At 42.1% G+C, this 17,558-nt stretch overlaps 1 protein-coding gene across 1 annotated transcript; it reads right to left on the bottom strand.

The window, feature by feature from the left end:
• Positions 1 to 148: 148 nt before the first annotated feature.
• Positions 149 to 8,090, bottom strand: LOC111720269 (zinc finger protein 69-like; the record flags this gene model as incomplete). Its single annotated transcript, XM_031961714.1, has 7 exons — positions 7,521 to 8,090; positions 4,822 to 4,922; positions 3,898 to 4,042; positions 2,295 to 2,421; positions 1,464 to 1,523; positions 917 to 1,012; positions 149 to 270 (listed from the first exon to the last, which is right to left on the bottom strand). Coding segments are annotated over exons 3-7 (438 nt in total), but the record flags the coding sequence as incomplete, so codon positions are not given.
• Between the last annotated feature and the right edge of the window lie 9,468 nt (positions 8,091 to 17,558).

Below are 17,558 nucleotides of genomic sequence, written 5' to 3'. Positions count from 1 at the left end.
ATCTGTTTTAGTAAAGCATTCCCTATCTTTATTATCAAACAAAATTTTCCAGGTCATTTCTTACATTGAATTAACCTGGATGTTGGAAACCTTTTATATCTTTTCAAATTGAAGGTATTTTTAGATTTTTTTTCTCTCTTGATATCCTTTCATAATTTTCTAAACTGAAGTCACAGGGACCATCGGTCATCCATCTTTGCTGATGAGATTTTTTCACAAAAATGCTCAGCTTTAAAGTAGTCTCATTCACTTCAAATTTGGTCTCTGCATCTGAAGAAAATAAAGAAGCATAATATACAGACACCTCCCCTCACTCCATATATATATATATATATATATATATATATATATATATATATATATATATATATATATATATATATTATAAAAACTTCTTCCTTCCATGGAAAGAAAGTAAGCTGGCATATTCTATCTCTCTGGGCAAAAAAAGGAGTTTTCAAACAATGGACAGAATCAATCCATTGAAAATGCCATGAATTCACATCTGAAAAGTGATTTAATTTACGAAGAGCTTCAATAAGGACATTGGATGCTCACAATAAACCTGTGGCACAGATAGGATTCTCATACACTTTACAACTGAAGTCATGAGCTCATAAGAACCAAGTGACATGACCAACATCCCTGCAGGAGACACTAGACCTCAAATCCTAGGACTCTCTGTGCTCCATCCTCAGCTTTCCATGGCCTTTCTCCATTAATTCTAATCCTTTATTCAAATGATTTTGCTAATTATTCTGAGGCTCAGAGATTCAGTGATTTTTCTTGCATCATCTTGCTAATAAAAAGCATATGAAAAAGAATTCCAAGGCAGATGTTTCTGCTCCAAGCCCAGCATTCCCTTCACCACCACATAGATGTTTCTGAGAGAACATCTCTCATATATCTCACTCACCCAGACATGAATTTCTTGGGCCTTTTGGATCCAAGATCCACGATGAATCCTTGTCCTCAGAACGGGAGAGCAAATCTTCTTTGAGAACTGGGATTCCTGGCCAGGGAGAATATGGAAGGCATGAGGATAGAAACTTACATTTTGCTCCTCCTTAGGGAAAGGGGAAATGGAAGCAAGGAGCACAGGATGGTCCTAGGGATCCTCAAGGATGGTTTATAGGGTATTTATGAGTAGAAGCTTGAGGATAAAAAGGAGATCCTGCAGCCAGTTTAGAGCTAGAAAAGTCTGTCTTTACCTCTTTCATAGAAACATGGACACATTCTACAGCTTCCATTAGCTAGAAATTAGAGTCAGCTGGGAAGTTTAGTGGTGAAAACCCTGGACCTGGATTTAGAAACACCTGAGTGCAAATCCCGGCTCAGACATAGCATCTCTGTGCTTCTGTTTGTTTAAGTTTGCTCGGCTGTAAATTGGAGTGATAACTCCAACTCACAGGGTACTTTGAGGACCTGATAAGATCACATTTCTAAGGCACTGAGCACAATACCTGGGGCACAGGAGGTCATATCAATGCTTGTTCCTTTCTCTTCCTCTGTTCCTCTCTGTGCTGGTATTTGGGGGGAGAATTAAGAAAAAAAATAAACTTACCAAACAAAACAAGACTTGAGCATAAATTTATGCTTGCTAACAAGAAAGTTTTTTTTAAAGATTTTGGTGTTCAGTCATTTTTTCAGTCACTTCAGACTCTTCCTGATCCCATTGAGGGTTTTCTTAGCAAAGATGCTAGAATGGTTTGCCATTTGCTATGCCAGCTCATTTTACAGAAAAGAAAATTGAGGCAATGTAGACTTAAGTGACTTGTCAAGGAGTCACACAGGTCATGTCCAAGATCAGATGTGAATTCAGTAAAAATAATTTACTCCAGGCTCACTGTGCAGCAAAACTGCTGTTTTAAAGACTAGACCCATCCCAAAGAGGAAGTGGTGACTTTGTTAGAAAGGGTGGTTCACTGCTCATCTTCAAGGAAAAGCCCATGAGCAATTTTCAGAGATTCTGCAGATAAATTCTTGCCCAGAAAGAGACTAGGATAGATAATCTCTGAGATTAGTTTCAAGTTCAATAGTCTCTAACCCTTGTTTGTTTGGTAACCTTAGCTTCCTAAAATAGGAAAGAAACAAAGCAAAGTCCCTTCTTCCTATCACGAGATGCAAAGACCTTTGGTAGGGAAAACCAAGTGGCAGAATGACCCTGTGGGTACACTATCACATTGGCATTTCTAATAACTGATAAATGTTCAAAACCCTCTGAATATTAGGGAAGTGAGAGAGACACTTCCTGTGATAGCTAATTCAGAGTTCCTCTGGGGAGTTGTGCTTACCAAGGAAGAGCAGATTCTGGGAGTTTTCCAGCATGACTTGCTTGTAGAGCTCTTTCTGAGAATGGTCCAAGAGGCTCCACTCCTCCTGGGTGAAGTCCACTGCCACATCCTTGAATGTCAGGGACTCCTAACCATCAAAATTCAAAGCTTTACAGCTGAAAGAGACTTCAGAATTTATCAAGTCCAACCTGCATCAACGTTCTAGAGGAAATGGTAGGATAGAGAAGGGGATCCGATGAAGGTCATATGACTTAGGAATCTTGGAGCCAACACTTAAAACCAGTCATTAAAAAACTATTGACATTAAAAAGGGGGGGAGGGCTGATGAGAAAAGCAACTTATATTTGCATTTGAAATAAAGTCGACAAATAAGTATAATCCTGAATGAAAAAAAATAGACATACTTCATTTTTTCCTCCTAAAGCTTCCCCATCTCCCCTGGCAGTCCCAGATGCTCACAACCTAGGTATCATCCTCGACTCCTATTCTTTATTACTCTTTTCTAATGAATTGCCAAACTTCTTCATTTCACTTCTGCAAATTCTCTCAAGTAAAGCCCCTTCCCTGCTCTGAGGATGCAAACAAATAGGTGGAGACCTTCATCGCTTCATCCTTGGACTATAGCAATAGTTTGTTGTTATTGGTAGTTGGCTCCCCACTCCTTGGCACCTTCGACTGGGCTGACAAAATGATTTTCCAAATCAGAGGTTCAAATGTAATTCTCCTGATCAACTAACTTCAGTGACTCCCTATCTCCAGGGTTATATGCAAAATCTTGCATGCAAAACCTTCTGTGTTCTGTGCAAGCAAAATCACCTGTTTTTAGAGCCTTCTTATCCCTTATTTCCCTTCTCTATGATCCAAGTAATATTGGCTTCCTTGGCAATCTGGAAAGACGCTCTATCTCTAGACTATGCATTTTCTTTGGCTAGCCTTTATAGATTGTTATATGGCTTGCTTGTGATCTCACTGTAAGCTGTAAGCTCTTAGACTGTAAGCTCTTAGAGGAGAGCATCCTTGTTTGACTCCTTTTGTATACACAGCCCTAAGCTCAGCCTGGTACACAGCAGGCATTTAATAAACATTTATTGGCTAAATGCTTGCATTCTCTTAGTCTCAAAACCTCTTTGTGTAATCTTCCAGTGCCTTCTTTCCTAGGCTCCAACATTTTTCCTCTAATTTCAACAGCTGGGCAGATGTCAAGGCTGGGCACTCCAGACCAGAGGACTGTGGGAAGTACTTTTTCCTTGACCTTCAGTTGGTATAAGGGAGAGTTTGTAAAAAAAAAAAAAAGCTAGAGAAAGGGGAAGGGGTGTGTGTGTGTGTGTGTGTGTGTGTGTGTGTGTGCGCATGCGCTCCCAAAATAGAGAGCAAAGATTATTGCTGGAGATGAAAGAGTTCATGAAACAATTCACAATAGAACGGGGCGGGACAGTGTTGTTACTGATGTACTCTATTTCACCGCAGACATATTTATTTAAAGAAACAATAATTAGATAAAATAGATAGACAGCTTCATAAGACAATGCTCTGTTATCTACGGAGATGTCCATGGTGAGGGGAAGGGGAGTCTTGGACCAGCCAGTGATCACCCTGCACTCACCTGCCAGGGGGCTCTGCAGGCTCCCGGGGCCATACCGTCAGGCCCCCTTCTGGGGCCGGCTCCAGATCTTCTTCAGGCTGAGCCCAGCAGGGACAAGAATCCAGGACACCCGTCTGTCCCGTTGCTGCCTGGGCAGGGGGCTGGCCTAAGAGGATTCAGAAGGTGATAACTTGAAGGAGTCCCCCAGCTGTGGAATGCCCTAGCACTGCCCTCTGGGAGAAGGTGACCCCGGGTCTGCCTCCCTCCCATTCTCTCTTCTGTCCCTCTCCAAACTCCCATGCTCCCAGGGAGATTCAAGGGGCAGGAAGGCATTTCCAATCCCTGTGTCAGATCTCCCACCTTGCACTTCGGTTTATGCATCAGAACTTCCCCCACCCTCTCAAGGAGGTTTGGGGCCAGAGCTAATGGTCTGGCAGAGTGACCCCGTTCCAAGGCAGCAAATGGCACCTATTAGGAGATTAACTCTCCTTTTGATCTGAATGCTGAAAATTTTGGATTAAGTTGTTAGAGACTGTGGGTCCTATGCTGAAAACTGTTAAGTATTTCATTGGGTTTATTTTTCTTTGAAATGAATAATAAGAATAGCTTACGGTGTGGAAACAGTATAAAAAACCTTGTAAAAGTCTCCTTTTCTGTAAAGTTCCCAGATGCCTGGGGAACCTTCTTTTGGGGCAGGGCCTTCAAATTTAACAGCCCTGAGAAAGAAGTCATTGAGACAAGGTTGTATAGTTCCAAAGTAAGGAAATAAGATCACTGAGCAATTGAGACCTCTTAAAGGTGTGAATATTATTGTGGGGGGGGAGGGGAGTTGTAGCACACATAAGTCTGTTTTTACTATAGAAGTGCTTTTTATAGCAATTTATCTGCCCATTGATTGTGAAAACTATAAAACTGCACCTGGAAGAGTGTATATTAAAGTCATACCTTTGAGCCAACTTAGTCTCAGTAGACTCAGACTTGATTCAAAGTGGGGGCCAGAAATGGGACAATAGAGCATCCAGTATGGACCAGGCAACCAACTGGGTCTAAGGATATCAAGGATAGATAGGAAAACAGGGTAAGATTGCCAAAGAATTATATGTATTCACCGCCATTGGGTGGTATAATGGATAGAGAGCTGGACCCCAAGTGGGGAAAACTTGGACTGAAAACCAGCCCCACACACTTCCTAGCTGTGTAACTCTAGACAAGCCACTTTAGCTTGTTTGCCTCAGTTTCCTCATCTATAAAATGAGCAGCAGAATGAAAAAGCAAATTACTCCAGCATGAAGGAAAACACAAAAAGAGGGTCATGAAGAATCAGATATAACTAAAACCAATTAAATAAAAATGGAAGTTGTAGAATGGAAAATATACTAAATGTTACCTGAAAAATAATCAATAAAAGTCATTTGTATACAAGGTATTCAATGTGAACCAGGAGCCACACCGCCAATAGTTAGATGCTAAAATGATAAAAGCATTCAAAACTATATAACTATAAAAGATTCATGAAAAAATGTTCCAAAACACTGGTAGTTGGAGAAAGTCATATTCAAGTTACTTTTTCATTTCCTGTCCTCCCTTCAAATTAATGAGAATGATGGAAAGAAAATCATCCATATATAAATTTTAAAATTTTGAAATTCTCAAGTATGACATAAAAAGAGTATTTCCTGTATCACCAAAGGAAAAAGAGGTTGCACATGAAACAAACTCTAACATACTCTTTTTGAGTAATTAAAAAATTCACTTTCAGAAGTGTCTCATTTCCCTTCTGTCCTTCAGTTCTGTTCTCTTATATGTATTCTTAAAAAAGCCATCTCTGAGGACTAATTGTGATGAAAATCCTCTTCTTAGTCCCCATACACTGCTATGAAATTTCCTACCCACAATTTTTGGGAAAAAACAACAACAACAAAAATAAAATATTTGTAATAAAATCATCCGGTCAAGCAAAATGCATTATGTAGAATCGTTTTTCATGTAAATTATCTTTCACTCAAAAGACAGATGGCACAGAACTTGTAAGTGCTCTGGTATACTGACTGATCTTACAACAACAAAGTTGTGATGTCTTTCAAAGTTTCAAAATTTTCATTCCTTTCTGACTCTTTGTGACCCTTTTTGGCAAAGGTCCTAGACTTTTCCTTCTTCAGCTCATTTTACTGATGAGGAAACCAAGGCAAACAGAATGAAGTGATTGGCTCACAGTCATACAGCTAGCAAGCCTCTGACTTCACATTTGAAGTCACAGTGATGTGTCTCCCTGATTCTAGCCCTGCACTCTAACCACTGGGCCAAGCTACAATGTTGGGATTGTTATTGATTATAAATTCCTTGATTGTACTCAATTCCTGACAGCTATTCCTAAATCTCAGGGAAATGGCCTTTTTTGAAAGGCATATTTGCATTAAGTTAAATTCACATGCCTAAGTTTGTTCACTTATTGTCCCAGTGATATTTCTTGATCTTTTCACCCCAAATGATTCATCTCATGTTGTGACAGAATCATCCATGTTCCAAGTAACCTAGGGAACCAGGCGCTCTAGCCCCTGGGTTTCTCTGCTTCCATTCTTTTTCCACTTTAGAATCTCTGCAGCTGTCACAAGTCTATAAATCCTCAGGGTACCTCACCCTCACTTCCCTAGGCTTGCAGAAGGATCTTCAGTTTCTTGTTTTCTGGCTGTTTCCTTGACCACCTAATTTGGCCTCTCCAGGGCCTTAGAAAAGGATCGTCTTGGTCAGTGGAGGCCTAATAGTTTCTCGGGGAGCCTGAATAGCCTCCAGGACGGGGACAATGAGTTGCCAGTGCACCTCTGGAGGCTCATGGAAAGTCCTCAATCCTCTGCTTTTCCTCTGCTTTTGTCCAATTTCATAAAACATAACAAAAACCTACTTGGATCCAGCATTAATAAGAACTCTCTGACTTCTTTCTGCTGCCCTAAGGAAGGCCGGAAGTTTGGCTGGCTGAGCTGATTTTTTACACTCGAGGGGCAGCTTGTACTGTTTCCAAATCTGTAACAAGTGCACATGGAGCTTTAGGGTCTGGCCTGACCCATCCACAGAGAGGTTCCTCTCGGAAACTTCAGGAGGTGCAGGGGAAGCTCAGGCCCAGGGCCACAGTCAGGGACCAAGCTTTGCATCCCCACAAGCTCCAGCCCATTTGCATGGGGATCAGAGAGGCAGCACGGAGGGTAGGGAACCTTTCAATGACTGATTGTGGATTAGAGAACAAAGCCTGTTTACAAGTGGTTTAGAGCCTCAGAAAACAATTCTGGCTTTTGTGGACTTGCAAAGCCACTTGGCTGCCTGGGGAACGCTCCCCTGGGGGAAATGCCCCACGGTGAAGGCCGGTACCTCAGCCTCCCCTGGGCAGAGCATCTGCTTCCAGGCAGCCCAGGAGCAGCAGCAGGACCCGACCGTGCTGAGCACGCAAAAGGTTTCCTGTGCCCCTTTCAGGACAAAACTAATCTTTGGGGCTTTTTAAGGCAGGGGGGGCGAGGTGCTGCTAACCGCGGTCCCCTGCCTCCCTGCTCCGCTGCGGGGGCTCTGGCAGGCCAGCCTGGAGCAGCCCGCTGCGGGCCTGCTCCCTTCCGCGAGGCCGGGCACCCGCGGGCCGCGGGGTCCCAGGGAGCGCCCACCTGGCTCGGCTCCCGCTGGCTAGCAGCTTGCTTCGCGTTCGCCCGGCCCGGCCTTGGGCCGATAGCTCGGCCGGCCCTGCTGAGATGCGGGACCCGGCGCTGGCAAAACCGCGACTTTCCTAGGGCCGCCCGAAGTGCAGCGTCTGCCAAAAAGATGGAAGGGCTCAGGCGCCGGGTCCCCGCCGGCTCGCGGGGTCTCCGACCCGATCAAACTGTCTCCCACGTCCCAGCCGCGAGGCAGATCCTCCAAGGCTGTGCGGGCGTCTGAGCCCGGCTCCCAAAGTTGGCGGAAGATGCTGCAAAGTCGGGAATCCCGGGGGATCCTTTGCCCGAACGGGCTCCCGGCTCCGAGCGCCTGCAAACCAAGCCCGGGCTGCTCAGCCACAGGGACCCAAAAGGCAGCGGACCCGAGATCCAGCCGGGACAGGCGGGCAGAGAGCTTGGACACAGCCTCACGTGCTCGACTTCCGGTGCCCGGGCGCCGGGGGAGCCGCGATCTCCCCGGAGCCTCCCAAACTCCCCCCAAAGAGCCCCCCACATGCCTTAGATTGGCTGGAGGAGCGCGAAAGCGACTTACCAGCTCAGCGGGAGGGGCTGCGCCGCTGGGCGGGGAGAGCGGGGAGGTGAACCAGCCGCAGCCGCACCGCGGGGGGGACCGGCGGCACCGCGGGGGGCCTGCAGCCAGGCTCGAGCCCCGGCCATACCCCGGCGGACCGCCCCAGCCCAGCCAGCCCGCGGCCCCGCCCCCCATGCAGGCCACAGAGAGGCTCCGCCCCCAGCGCTGACAGGCAACAGCAAGACCACACCCCCTGGTTGCATAGTCAGGGTGGCCACGCCCCCCAGGCCAGCCCGCAGCCAGACAGCAAAGATAGGAGAAATCGGGGACTGAGAGCAAGGGAGGGCAAAATCCCAGGATCAGAGTGAACGGGCTAAAGATGGACAGGAAAGGGGCTCAGACAACGGGCAGCCCTAATTCCGTGTCAGAAAAGGACTGGGGGGATGACTTTGATCAAGGCGGGGGACGGCGAAGTGTTTGCTTGACAGGAGAACTTTGTCCTTGACAAAGCTCCTGAAGTGCACCGGCATCAGGGAAATCAGTGGGAAATGGCCTTCAGCTGCAGTTCAGAGGGCACTGGACGACAGCAGAGTTAGAGTACACAGGTGCCTTCTCTGGGCAATGAAAGTGGGAAGACATTCAGGCGGCCCCCATGGCCTTCAGACACTATTCAGAGGACACTAGACAACTCTGGGTAATGAAAGTGGGAAGGCAACCAAGCAGCCCCCCACTATGGCCTTCAGCCTGAGTTCAGAGGTTGCTGGACAAAAGCAAAGTTCTACTGCAGAAAAGCTTTCTATAAGTAGTGAAGGTGGGAAGGCATTTAGGTAGAACTCCCAGGTTCATACTGGGAAGAACATTTGAATGTGATCAGTGTGGAATGGCTTCTCATGACTCATTTATTTTTTTATTTTTTTAATTTTGCTGCACAAAATGAATCAGACTCTGAAATATTGTACAATTATCCTGCGAAGGAAATCAAAAATGCAGGTGGGCAAAAATATAGGGATTGGGAATTCAATGTAATGGTTTTTAGTCATCTCCCAGAGTTCTTTCTCTGGGCGTAGCTGGTTCAGTTCATTACTGCTCCATTGGAAATGATTTGGTTGATCTCGTTGCTGAGGATGGCCAGGTCCATCAGAACTGGTCGTCATATAGTATTGTTGTTGAAGTATATAATGATCTCTTGACCCTGCTTGTTTCACTCAGCATCAGTTCGTGTAAATCTCTCCAGGCCTTTCTGAAGTCATCTTGTTGGTCATTTCTTACAGAACAATAATATTCCATAATATTCATATACCACAATTTATTCAGCCATTCTCCAACTGATGGACATCCACTCAGTTTCCAGTTTCTGGCCACTACAAAGAGGGCTGCCACAAACATTCGTGCACATACAGGTCCCTTTCCCTTCTTTATGGCCTTTTTGGGATATAAGCCCAGTAGTAACACTGCTGGATCAAAGGGTATGCACAGTTTGATAGTCCTTTGGGCATTGTTCCAAATTGCTCTCCAGAATGGTTGGATGTATTCACAGTTCCACTAACAATGTATTAGTGTCCCTGTTTTCCCACATCCCTTCCAACATTCTGCATTATCTTTCCCTGTCATTCTAGCCAATCTGACAGGTATGTAATGGTATCTCAGAGTTATCATGGCTCATTTTTAATCCACCAACCTACATTTCAAACGGGAATGAAATACGTGCATTCGTCAGTTTGGGAAGGCTGCTGTCTGGATTTCAGATCTCATTATACATGACAAGATTTATCCCAGAGAGAAGCCTTATTAATGCAATTAATGTGGGAAAGCCTTCTGCTACAGATCATTCCTTATTGGCCTCCAGAGAATTCACACTGGAGAGAAACGTCCTGAATATAATCAATGGATAAAGGCTTAGAGAATCGCAGTCTTGCTGGACAGAAGGTTCACAGTATATTTATTGTGGAAAGACTTTCAGGTAGATATTGTCTATTTCCACCACAAGATTCAGAGTGGAGAGAAGCCTTATGAAGGTGTTCAGTGGGGAAAAGTCTTTCTCTGGAAGAGGGATATCATTAAACATGATAATATCTGTACTGGAAAGAAGGCTCTTAAAAGCAATGATTGGGGGAAGGAGCTCATAGGTACATTGGAGCCATTGGGCTGGAGGTAAAACTTAGGGATCTCATTAATGCAGCCTCTTGCTATAGACTAGATCTCCTTCAACATCCAAATTGCAAACTGTATATATAATGTATAATGAATTATTCTTTGAAATCCTAATGTTTGTCCTTACTCTCCAATAATATTCTAAAGCAATCAAATATTATTGAAGTTCTTCAGTCAGTCTCTACTTGATTGGTACTTCACTATATTTTCTGTTCTTTGCTGACACAGAGTTCTGGGGGGAAAAGCTGGATTTCTTTTGGACATGTATTTCTGTCATGATTTCTTTGGAAGATATGAGACAGAGTATATAGAATGCTGTGCTTGAAGACACTAAATCTGAAGATCTGGATTCAAATTCAGTTTCAAATTCACTTTCTATGAGATTCCATGCAAATCACTTAACCTATTCCTGCCAGAATGTTCTCCATCTGTAAAGTAGACATAATAATAGCACTAACCTCCATGCACTGAAGGATTAATCAAATAAGTCAACATTTGTAACAAGCTCTGAATACATAGTTACTACGCAAATGCTAGCTGTTATTATTTTCATTACTGTTATTATTATTCCTTGGATTATAAGTCTTATAGAGAAAGCAACTAAATCATATGGACAGTTTAGTCACTTTTAATTCAAATTAATGAATATGCAGAGTGTGTGGAGAAAGAAGGCACTACTGGTGATTGATAGGGTCCTGGTGTTAAAATCAGAATAATCTGGGTTGGAATCCTGCCTCATCTGCTCTCTACCTCTGTCACTCTGAGCAAGGAGCAACTTCTCTGTGACTCAGTTTCTTACTTTGGTGAGATACAATAGAAACTTATGTTTTCATAGAGGAAAACTAGATGGCAGAAACAGGAAATAATCTAGAGGAGGGGAATTCCTGAAACCAACTAACCCTCAGTAAACCTGATTGTGTGGTTAACAAAGCCAAGAGCCAAAGCCCATATTTAATATTAACTTCCCCACCTCTGGGTGGAGGTGAGCAGCTATTTCTGGACATGCAATGGATGTACACATTAAAAGGTACTTTTAATACCTTTAAAGTATTATAGGAAAGTGTGTTAACTTCATTATCCCTACACTTCTGAGTACTGAAGTAACACAAGGAACCCCACTCCTAACGGGAATAATTCTTCTCACATGACAAAAAATTGCCCCAACATCCATCCTCTACCAAATCGCCCCACTGGGATGATGATGGAGGGCCTCTGACTACTGGGAGAAGAGCTGTAAGGCTCGCTCTTGCCTCTGTAGGGTGTGTGTGCTCACCTGAGCTCTAACTTGCTTCCTGCAGAATTGTATTAAAGGTTTAAACTGCTTTACTCATCCTGAGTCTGTTCATTAACTGAGCCCTTTTAAAGTGCAGAATTTTGTTTCCAATAATCTCTAAAATGAGAAGGTTGAACTCTGGCTCCATGGTCCCATTCAGGGCTTTAGCTGTGCTCCCGTCCAAAATGTGTTTGAAGGGATATTCAATTATATTATTCAATGTATTATGAATTTGTGATCTATCCCTGTTCCTATTTTTGTCAAGACCCCACTGCTGAAAGGCCAGGTAAGGCTTTGAAGGGCTTTACCCAGTAATGTGATCACTCCTAGCCCTCTAAGTCTTATCTAGTTTGGGCTGGAGCCCCCCAAATGGGAGTTTTTGACTTTTATTTACTCTCTGAACAGCACCCAGTTTGTACAAGAGTCATTTTCAGGGAGTATGAGCTTTGTCTTTGCTCCCCTCATTAAAGTTTAGGGTGGGTTTACAGTGTCAAGATGTCAAGGAGGGAAACAGCTTACCAGCCTGGCAGGAAAAGTCTGTCTCCCTGGGGTGGGAGGGGAGTGAGGTCCAAAAGCTGCAGCCAGATTCACAGCAGGGGGGCCTGCAGCAAGGCTCCAACTCTGGGGCAATGCACCAGCAAGGCCCCTCCTTCTTGTAGATCCACAAACCAGAGGCATGTATAGCACTAGCGCAGCCCTAGCTCAGCAACTCCAGCAATAGCGAGGCTTTGACCTCATTGCTGACCAGTAGTGAAGCCAGCCCTAGGGCTAGCCAACAGGGAAGCCCCTCCCCCGGGGCCTGTCAGTGGGGAGACTCGGTTTCCATAGCAACCCAGCTGCAGGTCTCTAATCCTGGGGCAGGCCAACAAAAAGATGCCTCTTCTAAAACCTGCTGGCGGAGAGATGCGGTGTTTCCAGAGCAACCCAGCAGCAGGGCCTGATCTTTGGGTCAGACTTGCAATAAGATCCCTCTTCCAGACCCAGCCAGCGGAAAGCCTCTGTTATCATAGCAAGGCCCCAATCCTGGATCAGGCCAACAGCTAATTCCCCCAAACAGGGGAAGCCAACAGGGAGATGCCTTCCCATAGTACAAGCCAGAAGGGAAGCCTCCCTTCCAGGGAAAGCAAACAACTAAGTCCTGAGCAGAAAGACCCTGAGCCCCAGCACAAAATGCTTGGGACATAGCAGGATCAGAATCCAACCCTAACATAAAAACACCAAATCACAAGAAAAAAAAGGGCAGAAAAAAATGAGCAAAAAATAAAAAAAGAACTTCACTCTAGAAAATTACTATGGTAATAGGGAGGATGGAGACATAAACTTAGAAGAGGATAATAGTAGCAAAATGGCTACATGGAAAGTCTCAAAGAAAAATGTAATTTGGTTCAAAATAAATGCTGGAAGAGCTTTAAAAGGATTTTTAAAATCAAATTAGAGAAGTAAAAGAAAAACTGGAAAAATAAATGAGAGTAATACAAGAGAATCATGAAAGAGTCAACAGTATGGGAAAAGATATAAAATATTAAACGAGGAACATAACTCCCTTAAAATAGAATTGACAAAATGGAAAGGGACGTACAAAAACTTACTGAAAAAAATAATTCCTTAAAAATTAGAATTGAGGGACAGCTAGATGGCACAGTGGATAGAGCACCAGCCCTGAAGTCAGGAGTTCAAATCTGACCTCAGACATTTAACACCTTCTAGCTGTGTGACCTTGGGCAAGTCACTTAACCTCAATTGCCTCAGCCAAAAAAAAGAGAATTGAGCAACTGCAAGCTAAGACTCTATGAGACATCAAGATATGTAAGATAAAATAAAAAAAAAAGTAAAAGAAAATAAAATAACATAAAATTTCTCTTTGGAAAATACCTGCTTTAGAAAATAGATCAGGAGAAATACTATAAGAATTACTGGACTACTTGAAAGCCATGACCCAAAATAATAAATAAATAAATCTGAACAGTTTGCCCTGATATATTTGAACAAATATTTTTGGACAAAATAGAAATTGAAAGAATCCATCCATCTCCACCTGAAAGAGATCTCAAAATGTAAACTTCCCAAACAGACAAATTCCAGAGCTCACATGTCAAGGAAAAAGTACTCCAAGCAGCCAAAAACTAACTATTCAAGTATCATGGAATTATAATCAGGAATATGCAGGATTTGGTACATTAAAGAATGGGAAGTCCTTATTTGAGTTGCACCTTGAATGCCTCAGATTTCAACTGACAAATATTGGGGTGAAAAACTTTAACACTTATCCATGTTCTATTTTGATGGATGTACTTTCTTGATATCTCTTTCCTACAAGTATTTCATTAATCCAAAGATGATTGATTCTTCTTGAAAGCCCAAATATCAAAGACTTGGAGAACTTTAGAATACAGTAGAACTTTATAGCCATTTGGTCCAACTCATACCTTAAATTATCTTTCTAATCAGATCACAAAATATTCATGAACTGACCTCTATTTGAGGACTTGAAATGCTCGGGAGCCAATTTCTTCTCAAGGTAAGCCATGACACTTCTGAAGTCTTTTGAAGTATGTTGTGGTTTTTTCCCTACATATCAAGCTGAAATATGATATAGTGTAATAAATCTCACCATTTGAAAGTCTGATTTCTTAGATTCCACCAGAAAAAAGACTTTGTTTTCAGAATTCTCAGAAGTAGTACCATTAATGGATTTTGTTGTTCATGTTTGACTCTTCATGACCTCATTTGGGGTTTTCTAGGCAAAGGTGCTGGAATGATTTGCTTTTTTCTTCTCTGGTTCATTTTATAGATGAGAAACCTAAACAAACAGGATTAAGTGACTTGCTCAGGATCACACAGCTAGGGAGTATCTGAGACCAGATTTCAGCTCAGGAAGCTGTGTTCTTTTGCCTTCAGGCCCATTGCTCTATCCATTGTGTAGCCTAGTCACCCCACTTCATAATGGATAGATATTACAGTATCAATAATGCTGAAGATTATTCTCTTGATTAAGTAATGAAGAAACTTTTATTTATCTTTTTCTTTAATGGGTCAGACTTTGGGAATATAAATAAAAGGTATAAAACAATATCAATTCTTAATGAGATAATCCTCCAATAAAATAGGGTTTATAAGTCATATAGAGGGTATATTGAACAGAATGCACAGGAAAAGGAAAGAATCATGAAACTCAAAAACCTTGGGTGTTAACATAGACTATGCTAATAGGGACATAAGATTGTTAACTCTTCTTTCTTGAAGAGGACCATGATTTATTGAAGGTGATATCATGACATGCAAGTGAATTGCATTGAAGTGAGGGAGGGTAGGGGCAAATTACCAGCCTCATACTCTCCTCCAGAGCCATCTGGCTCCAGATAGAGATCAAGCAGACTAGAGATGCCCCTGGATGCAGAGGAAGAACTTGGCCTTTTTAAGCTAAAATCTTTAACAGGTCTCAATTTAGCTGAGGCAACACCCATTAAATGATTAAGGGTAGGGAAGAAATGAAGCAAAGAGTATCCTCTTTTACCTGTCCAAAAAAAAATCAATTTGGGAGGGGAAAACCTTCAGGATTTCTGGCCAAAAGAGAAACAATTATACTCACTCTAAACCATTATAGACCAAAACCATGACCAAATACATCTTGGCCTGTGACCTAATGCTGGCCAATCAATGAGAACCAGGAGCTGAGCTTTAAAAGGCTGCTCAGATCGCCCAGCAGGGAAAGATACAGACTCTGAGGTCCTCTCTAGAACTAAACTCCTCCAGCATTTCAACTCTAGTACAAAGAGCGCAACTGAAGCTGGGTTGGTGTTCTCTGTCAAAAGTTATGGGTTCACTTCCAATAGACTTGTGATGGAGAGAGCCATCTATAGCCAGAAAAAACACTATAGGGACTGAATATGTTACAACATAGTATTTTTATCTTTTTGTTGTTGTTGGCTTGTTTTTTTCTCATTTTTTCCTTTTTTATCTGATTTTTTTTGTGCAGCATGATAAATGTGGAAATATGTTTATATAAGAATCGCATAAAAAAGTTATGGGTTCATGTTCAACAAACATTTATTAAGTATTCAGAAATGCAAAAACAAAAGACATAAATAAATGCTTTAAAATGTAAAAAATGACAGAAACGAGGAGGTATTCTGCATGTTGAAGAGAAATGTCATACAATGGCAACAGTTAAAAACTGAATGAGCAAATAGTGAAATGAATCCCAAGGCCAGAAATAAAGCTAGGGATAAGGTCTGTGACTCGAGGATGGATAGGGTGTAATATAAAATATATTTCTCTACAAATATGAGACTTCTGGCATTCAGGGTAGGTTCATAAAATTCCCTTTCCACTATAATCTGTCCAAAGGGCTTAAGTGAAAGTATATTCAAATACTATTTCTTTCCAGATGACTGATCTCACTCATCCCAGTCTTAGCAACTACACCTAGAACTGATTCCCCTCTATTCCCAAGTCTACCTCTTGAAACCCTATCTTTAACATGTTTTTTAGATCCATCAGGACCTAGCTCTTGTCCATGGTCCTGATAGCCACTATCTTGGAAGCAATTTTGTTCCATTGGTCAGTTAAATGTATTTAATCTATTTTGTATTTTTGTTTTCTCGTCCCTCATATAATGTTAGCTCTTTGAGTTTAGGGAATATGTCTTATTTAATCTTCTTTCCCCCTCAGAATATGGCACTTGTGTGTAGTAAACACTGAACAATTTTTTCAGAAATCAAAAATTTCAAGTAATTTTAAGCTTCACATTTGAAAATGACAAAATTGTCCTAGAATTGGGTATATAATTAGAGGAAGTGAAAGTGTCACAATATACAGGTCCCCAAAGTCTTAGGGTGCTTTTAATTTGTTAAAGCTTAAGCAAAAGATTGAAACAGAGTTGGAACCATTGGTTGGTGAAGGGCTGAAAAGCTATATTACTTTAGAGCAATGGAATATTATTGTACAAAAAGAAGTTATGAATCAAGGGAGTCAGAGAAAAATGGGAAAATCTGTAAAAACTAATACAGAGCAAAATAAGCTCCATGAATACAGTAATGTTTTATGAACTTGAGTTAATGAATAGATTACTATGGGATTCAAATTCTGAATAATGAGGCAGGGTGGAAATGGGAAGGTGCTAGAGAACAGAAAATGAAACATTCCTCTTCACAGAAAAGAGGTGGAAGACTACTAGGAATATGTTGTGAACATTGTGTTATATTTTAAGGAGGGCATTGAAAAACTCAAAAGCTTCTGGAGAAAAGCAACTGGTATGGTGAGAAAATGGTAACCATATTGTGCATATAACTGAGAGTTTTTCTAAGAAACGATCTTTAATTTCCAGTATTCAAAGCATTGTTACATAGAAGAAGGGTTAGATGTATTCTACCAGAATCAGTACAAAAGAATATAACGTGTCAGTGTTTTCAAATGGTCCTCTGGGCAGGCTTCTCTTGTTGAATCTTGTTTTCTTTAACTGAGCTGACAGTGTCATATTGTCCCAGTGTAGGTGCTACTATCAATTGGTTGAATCCTAATTTACTCTGATCTCGAGTCAAGTTCGGGATGTAATCTCCATCATCAATTGACTTGTGCCTGTGACCTCATAGTCCCTATATAAGCTCAGAGGAGGAAGGACTTGATCTCTTTCTCTCTTTTCCATGCTTTTTTTCTACCTGGAGCTTGGCTTGGGGAGAGATACTCAGAGTGCAGGATGTCATAGAGTGAGATGTAGACCACGTGAATAAAGTCTAAGCTTGTTTGCCAAAATTCTTGAGTGCTCTGTTGTGCTCAAACTGTGTCCATATGAGATAGTGACCGGAGGATTCTGGAAACCTGAAAAACAGAGGTAAGATTTGTAATATTTGCCAGAGTTTCTCTGAACAGACTTAGGAATTAGGATCAATTAGCATTAGTTGAGTATGAGAATGGCATTTAATAATTTCTGATGAGGACAACATCTTCCTTCTAGTCAGCAAAGTCTGCAACATCACTGTGAGCCTAGTGGGCATTTATTTCAATGTTTCTTAGTGTCTCAAATTCAATTTTTCAAAACAGAACTAATTATGGTTTCTCT

The sequence above is a fragment of the Sarcophilus harrisii genome, chromosome 3, assembly GCF_902635505.1.
Source record: "Sarcophilus harrisii chromosome 3, mSarHar1.11, whole genome shotgun sequence".
Taxonomy (NCBI): Eukaryota; Metazoa; Chordata; class Mammalia; order Dasyuromorphia; family Dasyuridae; genus Sarcophilus; species Sarcophilus harrisii.
The sequence above is the reverse complement of the archived record's forward strand: the minus strand, read 5'-3'. Positions and strand labels throughout refer to the sequence as shown.